At 39.4% G+C, this 13,722-nt stretch overlaps 1 protein-coding gene across 1 annotated transcript in view; it reads left to right on the top strand.

Annotated features, from left to right (window-relative positions):
* Positions 1-13,722, top strand: part of brsk2a (BR serine/threonine kinase 2a) — a 572,400-nt gene that overhangs the window by 339,204 nt on the left and 219,474 nt on the right. The window contains exon 2 of the mRNA XM_082956614.1: positions 3,341-3,435. Coding sequence (XP_082812740.1) covers positions 3,341-3,435 — 95 coding nt within the window. The remainder of the gene's footprint in view (positions 1-3,340; positions 3,436-13,722) is intronic.

The following is a 13,722-nucleotide window of genomic DNA, read 5'->3' as shown; positions in this document are numbered from 1 at the left end:
GATTTGGAATTTGTTGGTAAAATGTATTATTGCATAATCAAAATGTGTTGTAGACAAAATAATAAAAAGAACTGTCTACAAAGATTTGTAGATGAACAAGTCCTTGCATGTATAGATTTTTTTACCTTACTTGAAAAAACTCCACTCGACTTGACTTGCTCTTAGAATGCATGACTTGGACTTGACTCGAGACTCAACCCATTGTGACTCGACTTGAGACTTGGACCTTGTGACTTGAGACTTGCTTGTGACTTATAGTGACTTGGTCCAACCTCTGGCACTTACTGACGCCTACCCATGAGCCCCCTCTGTTTCCATTTACTGTAACCAGCCCACTCACCCACTGAGCACTGACCGACATTGGACATCCATGGACCTTGAAAAGTAATTGAAATTTGGTCAGTTGAAATCTGAACCAATCATAGACATCTGTTTCACAAGTTTGTACAGCACAGCACAGTACAGTGCAGTAGAGCACATTACAGTACAGTATGATAAAGAAAAATATATTATAGGTCAGTATAATACAGTACTGTACAGTAAAGTATAGTTTAATACAGAACAGTACAGTACATTAGACTACACTAGAGTAGAGTACAGTATAATTTACTGTATTGTACTTTACTAAACTCTATTCTACTCTAGTGTGCTGTACTCTACTGTGCTTTATTCAAATCTAATTTTATTTTTCACATGCTTTGTAAACAACAGGTGTAGACTAACAGTGAAATTCTTACTTTTCCATTGCAGAGTTACAGATAAACACATTTTTTTAAATAGATAGTGAATAACAATAACAAATAAAAATACTTTGATGTCCGAACTTAGACATCTATGGTTGGTACAGATTTGGTCCAGTCCAGACCAGCCACATTTGGTCTTGTTTGGGGCAGAGCACATTCGAGTAATAGCCAGTGTGTAGATAAATATTGAAACATGCAAAGGAGGATATTAAATGTTTCTACCTTTGTATACCTATCGCGGATACATCACCTTGAAGAGAATGTCATTTCTGCATAGTACAGATCAGAGACCATGACGACATTCTTTTCCAACCATTCTGTTACCGGGTGTTAATCCACTTCACTTACTGTAGTTCAATAACAAAAATATGTTGTTTCTGCAGACATCTTATAATTTTATTTGGGAGTACATATTTAACAGAGTTGTTTGTAAACGTGGCCACATTAAAAACCGAGGGAGATTTTTAAAGATTGTTAAAGCCCTCATGCTGTATTTTTTGTAAAAAAAAATAACATTACTGTATGTCTATTAAATCACTGTGTATGTTTATTTCATACAATAAATAAATATATGTTTTATAATTTATTTCCCTGATCCTCTTTTTGCCATTGAAATACTCAGTCTGATCATATGGGCGTGTTGATACAAATATTTTATCATTTACATACACAGCCCTGATTGGCGAATAGGATCATCTAGACTTTAGAGCCTATCTCGCTTAAACTTTCAAAGTAGGAGGATACATATGCAACTAAAAGGTGACTGGTCAGAATAATGAGATCAGATTGTGATGTCATGATGTGTGCTAAAAACATCATCCCACCTGAACAGGCTGAAATTCCAGGCATTTATTTTCTCCATAAGCTCAAACGAAAAGGGCATTATCATATTTTTGACAAGGTTCGAGCGTTATTTCAACATCATAGCATGGAAATATAATAAATAAAAAAAACAGGATAATCACGTTTTGACTGCACTGCCCCTTTAAAGGTAATCATTGTGCATAGAGTTGTATGGTGTGTTTAACTTTGCAATCAATGGTTTTGGTTTGGTATACTATTAAAGTGAAAAATCGGAGTCTCAGCGTCATTCTGTTACGGTGGAATTGCCCATGTCTCATAGTGAGAAATTGGGGTCACACTTTGTTTGGACTATCAAAGTGTTACCGAAAATGTAACTATGGAGATACATGAAAATGTAATTGCTCCCAATGTAAGGTTATTCCATTTTACCTTTTATTTTGAAAACAAAAGATGAGATTAGCACACTTTCAAGTTTGCTGAATTGTTGTCATTATTATGGTATGGTGGACATTCTGGGACCGGAAATCACTGTCAATGACTATCATCAGAGCCCCAAAGAGGCAACTATCCACTGCCCAAGGGATCTTGGGTAAAACCAAGGGAAATCAACAGTGAAAAGGTGATATGTGTGATATACGTGTGTGTGTGTGCCTGCGTGCAGCCGTGTGTGCATGTGTGTGCCACCTATGCAGTGTGCATGTGTGTGCCACCTATGCAGTGTGCATGTGTGTGCCACCTATGCAGTGTGCATGTGTGTGCCATCCATCTGTATCTGTTTGAATCGTAAACATGTGTTCTGCTCTGAGTCTGAGACTCTAGTGAACAGTGGAAAATGGATTGGCTCGGCCAGCATGCTATCCACAGACAGAACAAACATTCCCCTCTTTGTGTATTTCCCACATTGATGATGATTATGTGTGTATCTGCTTGAGTGTGTGTGTATCTGCTTGTGTGTGAGTGTTTTTCTCTGTGTGTGTGTTCTGCTGTGTGTATGTGATAGAACAAGGATTTCCTTCTCAGTGTAGTTCACAGTTTACGGTTAGTAAACTGTAAACTCATTCAGCAATTCTTACATTTATTGTGTTGTCTGCTTATCTACCTGAGTGTGTGTATGTGTGTCGTGTGTGTATGTGTTTGCTTATTTACCTGATGACATTTGTTTTAAGATGCTGTATTCTCTGCTTGTATTCTGCCAGGGGAAATGTCTCTGTGTCTGGCGGTGAGCGAGGGAATTTGAAATGAAAAGTTTTATTTTCTAACGCTGATGCGTATCTCGAATGGAATATGATGTTGTCTTTGTGAGGAAGTCCCTGTTGCCTTGCCAGAATAGCTGTTGTTGAACGCTTGAGTGCCTCTAGGTACTTGACAAAGAAGCCATAGTTAGTGTGCGTGCTTCAGGAAGAACATTATTGTTATCTGACATAGTCAATCTTACTAACTTAGATAGAAACTTTGTTTAGTGACTACAATGACAGATACTTTTGGACAGCTGAAGTTAGCACAGCATTTTCTATTGAGGACAATTACCTTTTTGTAGTTTTTCTCCATTGCTGTAAATCAAACAACACAGTGTTATTTCTATACATTATTTTTTGTTTGCTGTTTAGAGAAGATTAATATTATAGAATAGAATAGTAATGAATCTAAAAGGGGTATTTTCTTCCTTAACATCTCAGGATGTCAGTCTCTCTCTCGCTCACACGCACACACACACGCATGCACACACGCACACAGAAGCCTGTACAGAATGCTGAATGTGTGTGTCTCCTATAATATGTGTCTTTCTTTTCCAGGCCTGGTCAAGCTGGGGATCCACTGTGTCACATGCCAGAAAGTTGCAATTAAGATTGTCAACCGAGAGAAACTCAGCGAGTCGGTACTAATGAAGGTAAGACTACACCCCTGAATATAATCTTCTCCGTTCAGTTGGCACAACATGTAGGGATTTGGGGAGGTACTATCTGAACTTGTCCAATAAGAAATGCTTGTTTTCATTTTCTTTTGCAAAAGGCTTTGATGCGGTGTGCCCAAATGAACACGATCCAAATCTACATATCTGTGTGTTAGTACTCTTGCACTCAGGCCTATACAGTATTTGGTCCCAATTGGTTTCTCTCTCTTGACTAGGGTTGCAAAATTGTGGGAACTTCCAATAAATTCCAATTTTTTTCCGAAATCCTGGTTGAAGGCTGCCCAGAATGAGAATGGAATAAGCAGGAAATCTGGAATTCTCCAACCCGAGTCTTGCCCTATCATTCTCTTTGGACCTCTCCTAATGTCCCCCAATACCTTTCAAGTTTCCTAGCTTCCTCTATAGCCTGTACACAGGTATGGAGCATGACAAATAGTAATTGGAAAATAAGATTACTTACTACCTGCTCACAATTAGACTCTTTCTGTAGGCGTTCCCTATAATTGGCCCCTCTGCTGGTTTCAGGAAGAGGGGCATGGAAAGGGCAGGGAGAGCTGGAATGTAGAGGGCCATGACCTGACCTGATAAACTATAATTGTCTTTCCTGGGACACATAGAGAGAGAGGAGTGGCTGTAATTGTTTAGAAATGAGGTGTTGAGAGGCGCACGTGAGGGTTTGATTTGCAAATTTAACCCAGTCGATTTGCAAATGGAAATGCCTCCATTTGGCTCCATGTCTGAAACTGTTGTATTAGAAAACCAGAGAGATAGAAACCAGAATCTTTGATTTTTCTGTTTAATATTTCTCCATCTCTCTCGATCTCAAGAGTTTCTCTTAGATTTTGTTTTATAGGGAAGATATAAAGGCCCCTGAAGCAACTACCAGGGCTGGTCACAATAACATTGGCTATATAACAGTAGAGTAGACATGACTGACATAATATGGTCATGGTCAAGCAGATGACACACACACACACACACACACACACACACACACACACCACACACACACACACACACCACACACACACACACACACACACACACACACACACACACACACACACACACACACACACGCACATACAGTCTCTCTCTCTCGCTCTCCTCTCACACACACAAACTCTTTCTCTTCTCAATTCAATTCCAAGGGCTTTATTGGCATGAGAAACATATGTTTACATTGCCAAAGCAAGTGAAATAGAAAATAAACAAAAGTGAAATAAACAATACAAAATGAACAGTTAACATTATTCTCAGAAGTTTCAATGCAATAGACACATGTCAAATGTCATATTATTGCTATGTACAGTGTTATAATGATGTGCAAATAGTTAAAGTACAAAAGGGAAAATAAATAAACATAAATATGGGTTGTATTTACAATAGTGATTGTTCTTCACTGGTTGCCCTTTTCTTGTGGCAACAGGTAACAAATATTGCTGCTGTGATGGCACACTGTGATATTTCACCCAATAGATATGGGAGTTAATCAAATTGAATCAATTTTTTATTTATTTTAATTTTTAATTTTTATCAAATCAATTGAATTTGTTTTGGAATTCTTTGTGGGTCTGTGTAATACCAGATAAATACTGTATGTGTTTCTGATATGGTCATACATTTGGCAGGAAGTTATTATATGCAGCTCAGTTTCCACCTCATTTTGTGGGCAGTGCACATAGCCTGTTTTCTCTTGAGAGTCAGGTCTGCCTACGGTGGTCTCTCTCAATAGCAAGGCTATGCTCACTGAGTCTGTACATAGTCAAAGCTTTCCTTAATTTTGGGTCACTCACAGTGGTCAGGTGTTCTGCCACTGTGTACTCTCTGTCAAGGGCTAAATAGCATTCCAGTTTGCTCTGTTTTTTGGTAAACTCTTTCCAATATGTCAAGTATCTATCTTTTTGTTTTCTCATGTATGGTTGAATCTAATTGTGTTGCTGTTGCTGTCCTGGGGCTCTGTGGAGTCTGTTTGTCTTTGTGTTTGTAAACAGAGCCCCATGACCAGCTTGCTTAGTGGAATCTTCTCTAGGTTAATCTCTCTGTCGGTGATGGCTTTGTTATGAAAGGTTTGGGAATTGCTTCCTCTGAAGTGGTTGTAGAATTTAAAAGGTATTTTCTGGATTATGATAATTATTGTGTAACAGACAAATTCTGCTCTGCATGCATTATTTGGGGTTTTACGTTGTACACAGAGGATGCTTTTGCAGAATTCTGCATGCAGTATTAATTTGGTGTTTGTCCCATTTTGTGAGTTATTGGTTGGTGAGCAGACCACATACCTCACAACCATACAGGGCAATGGGTTCTATAACTGATTCAAGCATTTTTTTGCCAGATCCTAATTGGGATGTCAAATGTTATGTTTCTTTTGATGGTGTAGAAGGCCCTTCTTGTCTTGTCTCAGATCGTTCACAGCTTTGTGGGTGTTAACTGTGGTGCTGATGATTAGGCCGAGGTAGGTATAGTTTTTTGTGTGCTCTAGGGCAATGGTGTCTAGATGGAATTTTTATTTGTGGTCCTGGCAACTGGACCTTTTTTGGAACACCATTATTTTTTGTCTTACCGAGATTTAATGTCAGGACTCAGGTCTGGCAGAATCTGTGCAGAAGATATAGGTGCTGCTGTAGGCCCTCCTTGGTTGGGGACAGAAGCACCAGATCATCAGCAAACAGTAGACATTTGACTTCAGATTCTAGTAGGGTGAGGCCGGGTGTTGCAGACTGTTCTAGTGCCCTCGCCAATTTGTTGATATATATGTTGAAAAGGGTGCGGCTCAAGCTGCATCCCTGTCTCACCCCAAGACCCTGTGGAAACAAATGTGTGTGTCTTTTTGTTTGTGTACATGGATTTTATAATATCGTATGTTTTTCTCCCAACACTGCTTTCCATCAATTTCTATAGCGAACCCTCATGCCAAATCTGTGTCAAAAGCATGAGAAGACTTTGTCTTTGTTTTGCTATGTTTATTTGTCAATTCCTCAGTACATTGTTTTCACTGAGGAATGATGTTAAAGAGTTTAAGTATAGCCAATTGGAATTTGTGGTCTGTGTATTTTGTAATCTGTGTTTACTTGATAGCTACCTACACAAATAGCTAGCTAGAACAAAGTGTTAATAAGATTAAAAGTCGTTAAAAAGATTTAAACGCATGGGATGAAGGGTTTGTATTTTGTCCTTTAGTTCATTCAATGTAATTGTAGAATCCAGTGGTTCCTGGTAGTCTTTAATATTTGATTATAGGATTTGGAATTGACCATATATATGTTTTTGCTGATTGTTCTTTGTAATAGAGCCTAGAGTTTTGGATAGATAACTCTTCGTGTTGTTGTTTGTTTAGTGTGTTCCAATTTTCCCAGAAGTGGTTAGATTCTATGGATTCTTACATTGAGCTGTTTCTGACCATCTCTCTCTCTCACTCTGTCCGTCTCTGTCACATCAGCTCCTACTGAACTTTGAGTCTGCCAGTCCCTTTCGCCAGCTCCAAATGTCACCTTTTAATATTCTAATGTACTCCTGTCCCTACGGTGCGATTAGAACAGAATGTGACACTCCTGACCAGGTGTGTGTTACAACCTCCAGCTCCTCTAGCCCCCGTCACACACCTTCCACCCATCCCCAGGGTCCTGCCTATGACTTCATATGACTCTATGATTGGTCTTAGGGGTCTGGAGGTTTTGCTGACATAAGGAAATTAAGACTTAAGGGCAAAATGAAGGACAAAGGGGAAGAAAGGAAGACATTTCACTGTCAAGGTTGTAAATTATTGAAAAAGTGCTGTAAATGATTCTCCTTACACGGAGAACCATTTCTGTAGGGTATTCACGACACATCACAACAATACTTTTCTGTGGAAAGAGTGCATTGCTGAAATTAAAATGACAATCACTGTTTTACCCCATGGATAGTTTAATTCGTGTTTCCCTTTTTTAATATAATATTTTTGTAAGTGTTTTTTGGTTATTCAGACAGGATATAAAGGAGAGACAGATGAGGGAAGAAAGGCAGATGAGAAATTGTCAACCTAGACCGGGAAGCGAATCCTGGTCTCTGGCAAGGGGATAACATGTGGACTAGAGTCAGGCAGGGAACTTTCCTACCACATCTCTGTACTGTATATAGATGGAGAGGAGAATGAAAGGCCTATTGTAATTGCTTCTGTGTATGACTTGGTGTAAGTGAGAGTGGGAGAGTCTCTTAGTCATGTTGAATGACTGTGAGTAATTAAAGTATTGACTCACCACATATATGAATTGGAGAATGGATATTTTGACTGACAGACTGTGTGTGTCAGTGCTCTGGAGTGTGTAAGTGGGGTTTACTCTGTGACTAAGCAGATAAGGTCAATGTGAGATAGGGATGGGGAGTGAGTTTAAGACTGGCGTGTGTGTGTGTGTGTGTGTGTGTGTGTGTGTGTGTGTGTGTGTGTGTGTGTGTGTGTGTGTGTGTGTGTGTGTGTGTGTGTGTGTGTATGCTTGTATACTTACGTCCAAGTGTGTGCTCGCTTTCTTTTGTCCGGAGACGGCAGTTAACATTTGTGAAACTCGTCCAGCGTCTCCGATGCTGAGCTGAGAGGCCAGGGGGTGGAGAAGAAAAGGGGAAGGTTGCAGGGAGAATCCTGATGAAAATAGATTACACAGACACTTTGGTAGTAACACCATATCTGTGTGTGTGTGTGTGTGTGTGTATTATGTGCAATTGTACATTATCTCCTCTTCTCTACTTATTGCCTCTCATCTCCTCTCCTATCCTCTCATTCTCAGAAGACACAACATGTAGACAGTGTCAGAACCTCATTCTTTACACATGGCCATCCCCAAACTCAGTAGAGGAGAAGAGTAATCCGTAAACATGCAGACATTCACAATAGTGTGTTTTAAACATTGAACCGATACAGATCTTTTGCTCTGAACCAGTACACTGAAAACATTCTCTCTCTCCCCCCCACCCTCTCTCTCCCCTCTCTCTCTCTAAAGTCCTCTGATGGGAAAAGAAAGGTTGTTTCTATCTCTCTCTCCTTCTCTCTTTCTCTTTCCCCCCTGTCCCTTTGCTCTTTTGCTTCCCCTCACTTCTGAGCTATGAACTATGTAGTGTGTGTTTGTGGGTATGTGGGTGTGTGTTTATGTGTTTGAACAGCAGGCCTTTATTGTGAGAGTGAGAAGGCTCGATCTCCAGTGATCTCCCTCTGAGTTTGGACTCCGATCACTTGTCTACCCATTATGGTAGATACGTATGTCATCTGTTCTGACTAATTCAAATATTGAAGTTGTAAAGACATGCACTAATAATTGACTAGCTAAATACTGCAATCAAATTAAAGCAATCAAGTAAAAAAAATGATTCCAATTGTTACATTTACATTTAACCTCTATGGGCTAGGTGGGACGCAAGCGTCCCACCCGTGGTGCACTCCATCAACAGCAGGTGCATTTCAAGAGCGGCAAATTTGAATCCAAATAAATGTCAAAATTCAAATTTTTCAAACATACAACTATTTTACACCCTTTGAAAGATAAACATCTCCTTAATCTAACCACGTTTTACGATTTCAAAAAGGTTTTACGGCGAAAGCATAAATTTAGAGTATGTTAGGACAGTACATTTACAAGAGTTGTGTGTAATGTTTTGTCAATTCAAAGACAGGGTCACCAAAACCATAAAACCAGCTAAAATGATGCACTAACCTTTTACAATCTCCATCAGATGACACCCCTAGGACATTATGTTAGACAATGCATGCATTTTTAGTTCTATCAAGTTCATATTTATATCCAAAAACAGCGTTTTACTATGGCATTGATGTTGAGGAAATCGTTTCCCTCCAATAACCGGCAGTCAAGTCAGCACCACAAATTAAATAATTAAAATTAGAAAACATTGGTAAAATATTATATTGTCATTTAAAGAATTATAGATTTACATCTCTTGAACGCAATCAACTTGCCAGATTTAAAAATAACCTTACTGGGAAATCACACTTTGCAATAATCTGAGCACTGCGCCCAGAAGAATACGCGTTGCGATACAGACTAGCCGTCATGTTGGGGAGATCTAAAATCGAAAATACTATGTAAATAATCCATTACCTTTGATTCTCTTCATCAGATGTCACTTCCAGGTATCACAGGTCCATAACGAATGTAGTTTTGTTCAAAAAAGCTCATCATTTATGTCCAAAAATCTCTGTCTTGTTAGCACATGATCTAAGCCCGCCGGACTTCACTTCATGAACGAGGGGAAAAAATATATTTACGTTTGTTCAAACATGTCAAACGTTGTATAGCATAAATCATTAGGGCCTTTTTTAACCAGAACATGAATAATATTCAAGGTGGACGAATGCATACTCTTTTATAACGTATTGGAACGAGGGTACCCAACATGAACTCGCGCGCCAGGTGTCTAATGGGCCATCATCGTTCCATGGCTCTTGTTCGGTCAGATCTCCCTCCAGAAGACTCAAAACACTTTGTAAAGGCTGGTGACATCTAGTGGAAGCAATAGGAAGTGCCAAAATATTCCTCAGCCCCTGTGTTTTTCAATGGCATAGGTTTAAAGGTAATACAACACATCAGGTATCCACTTCCTGTCAGAAAATGTCTCAGGGTTTTGCCTGCCAAATGAGTTCTGTTATACTCACAGACACCATTCAAACAGTTTTAGAAACTTTAGAGTGTTTTCTATCCATATATAATACGTATATGCATATTCTAGTTACTGGGTAGGATTAGTAACCAGATTAAATCGGGTACATTTTTTTATCCAGCCATGCAAATACTGCCCCCTAGCCCTAACAGGTTAACCTCTTACATCTAGACATTCTGCTAGCGGAACACCTGCTCCAATATCCAATGATAGGCGTGGCGCGAATTACAAATTCCTCAAAAATACAAAAACTTCCATTTTTCAAACATATGACTATTTCACAGCATTTTAAAGACAAGACTCTCCTTTATCTAACCACACTGTCCGATTTCAAAAAGGCTTTACAGCGAAAGCAAAACATTAGATTATGTCAGCAGAGTACCAAGCCAGAAATAATCAGACACCCATTTTTCAAGCTAGCATATAATGTCACAAAAACCCAGAAGACAGCTAAATGCAGCACTAACCTTTGATGATCTTCATCAGATGACACACCTAGGACATTATGTTATACAATACATGCATGTTTTGTTCAATCAAGTTCATATTTATATCAAAAAACAGCTTTTTACATTGGCGTGTGATGTTCAGAAATTATATTCCCACCGAAAACTTCCTGTGAATTTATTAAATTACTCATGATATACGTTGACAAAATACAGAATAATTATTTTAAGAATTATAGATACAGACCTCCTTTATGCAATCGCTATGTCAGATTTTTAAATAGCTTTTCGGCGAAAGCACATTTTGCAATATTCTGAGTACATAGCTCAGCCATCACGGCTAGCTAATTTGACACCCGCCAAGTTCGGGCTAACCTAAACTCAGAATTACTATTAGAAAAATTGGATTACATTTGCTGTTCTTCGTCAGAATGCACTCCCAGGACTGCTACTTCCACAACAAATGTTGTTTTTGTTCCAAATAATCCATAGTTATGTGCAAATACCCCCGTTTTGTTTGTGCGTTCACGTCACTATCCAAAGGGTAATGCGCGAGCGCATTTCGAGACAAAAAAATTCAAAATGTTCCTTTACCGTACCTAGAAGCATGTCAAACGCTGTTTAAAATCAATTTTTATGGTATTTTTCTCGTAAAATAGCGATAATATTCCAACCGGACAATGCTGTATTCATTCAAAAAGGAAGAGAAAAAAGGGCGAGGTCTCGTGAATGCGCATTTCCAATCTCTTAGCCACCAGGCAGTCCACTGACAAACTGTGCTCCTGTACTCTGCCCGGAGACAGGAGACGCGTAAATCCGCTTTCTGAATGCTTTAGAGAGCCAATGGAAGCCTTAGAAAGTGCTACATAACCCCACGGGCACTGTAGTTTCGATAGAGTAGCAAAGGGAGAACTACAAATTCGCAAACAGGCCACTTCCTGCATGGAATCTTCTCAGGTCTTTGCCTGCCATATGAGTTCTGTTATACTCAGACACCATTCAAACAGTTTTAGAAACTTCAGAGTGTTTTCTATCCAAATCTAATATGCATATTCTCGTTTCTGGGAAATAGTAGTAACCAGTTTAAATCGGGTACGTTTTTTTATCCGGCCGTGAAAATACTGCCCCCTAGCCCGGACAGGTTAACACTTTCTTGATTACTACATGATTGTGTTATTTCATAGTTTTGGTATCTTCACTATTATTATAAAATTTACAAAACATTAAAACAAAATAAAAAAACTTGAATGAGTAGGTGTTCTAAAACTTTTGACTGGTAGTGTATATATTTTCTGAGTTTTCTATATCTCCTAGATATAGGACAGACACTTCAATTTTTTTTTTATTGTGATCCATAGTATGACTATCTAAAAACAATTACATATAACAATTCCCCCCTCCCCTAACGTCTTAGACTGTCTTTCTCTCTCACTGTCTCTTTTTGTTGAGTGTTTTGGTCTGTTTGTTTTTGTGGAGCAGGAAATTTGAATGGGCGATTACTAATGTCAGTCATATTATTGCAGAACGAGAGAGGGAGAGGAGAAAGAATGAAAATAGGCAGAGAGTGAAAGGGAGAGAGGGAGGGGAGAGATAGAGACAGAACAGGAGAGGTAGAGAGAGTAGAGAGAGAGAGGTAAAGAGACAGAGAGACAGAAAGAGAGCGAGAGAGAGGTAAAGAGACAGAAAGAGAGAGAGTTAGAGGCAATCTGCAGAGACTGATATAATTGCCCCCTGAAGCAAATAATTGAAGGAGCTGAAGAGCTGCACATGCGAGATTGGAACATGAAGCATGCCCTCACACACCATAACACACAAGTGCACATGCACCCACAGGGGCTGGGGCGGCAGCGTAGCCTATTCGTTAGAGCGTTGGACTAGTAACCGAGAGGTTGCAAGATCAAATCCCCGAGCTGACAAGGTACAAATCTGTCATTCTGCCCCTGAACAAGGCAGTTAACCCACTGTTCCTAGGCCCTCATTGAAAATAAGAATTTGTTCTAAACTGACTTGCCTAGTTAAATAAAGGTTTAAAAAAATGTGTGTACTGAAGATCATTAAGTTATGAGGGGTGGATGTGCTTGTATCTACACCTGGAATTGTATGTGTATGTTTGGCACCTTGAAAGTGGTATGTGTTACAGATGATGTGTGTGGAGATGGAGCAGATATCTCTGTGCGTTGGTTTGTGTGTGTTCGAGAGAATGAGAGAGAGATATAAGACAGAAAAAACAGATAGTAAAAAGTGAAGGATGCATTGCAAAGCTTGAATATAAAAGCAGAGAGAATAGACATTGTATTGTGGGGGAGAGAGAGCACAATGCCATGGCTTTAGATGAATCACAGAGGGGTAATCTAGTTATCCAGACCAACATCTTTCCTCTTCTCCATCCCTCCCTTCCTTTTCTCCTAAATATTATAGATGGGCAATTCTCTCCCTCCATCTCTGGGGAAGGGGGATACAAAAGAGGGCCAGGTGTTTGTGTGTGTGTGTGTTTATCTGCATATATGTGTGTATATGTCTGCAACTGTGTGTGTATGTGTGTGTGTGTGTCTGTTAATCATTATGTGTCTGCATCTGCATGTGTGTGTGTGTGTGTGTAGGGGGGGGGGGAGTGTGAGACACACAGTGATATAAATGGGTCTCATATGTTTCCAGTCTGAGCGTTGATCCATGGAGCTTTGTACGGAGCTCAGAAAAGAAGCCAGGGCTTAGGACACAGTTTGATCCTTACAGAGAACACAGCTCTCTCCCTCTGTCTCCCGTCCTCTCTCGCTCTCATAGTTTATTTTACCCCACACATTACCTTCCTGTCCCTCTCTGTCTTTCTTTTTCTCCTCTTTTGTCTTTCCATTTCCTTCCTTTTCTCTCTCCTCCCTATCTGCTTCACTTTGACTTTCTCCTCTTCTCTCTCTTTTTTCCTCTTTCTCATTTTCTCTCTCTTTCACTCTTCTCTGGATTTGTCTTTCTGTCTGATAATTCATTGCACTCCATCCATTGCATTGGATTTCTTCAAAGGTACTTTGGTTTCCTTATTATATTTTCACCTTGCTTTTTACCCTCCCTAAACGTTTCACTTATGCTGTAAATGCATTTTTTTTCCAGTAATAGGTTTCCATATGATCTAATTGAGAAATTTTCCCAAAACATTTAAAGGGTAGGTAGCATAAACATA

This window comes from Salmo salar, chromosome 10, assembly GCF_965601325.2.
Source record: "Salmo salar chromosome 10, fSalSal1, whole genome shotgun sequence".
NCBI lineage: Eukaryota > Metazoa > Chordata > Actinopteri > Salmoniformes > Salmonidae > Salmo > Salmo salar.
The sequence above is the reverse complement of the archived record's forward strand: the minus strand, read 5'-3'. Positions and strand labels throughout refer to the sequence as shown.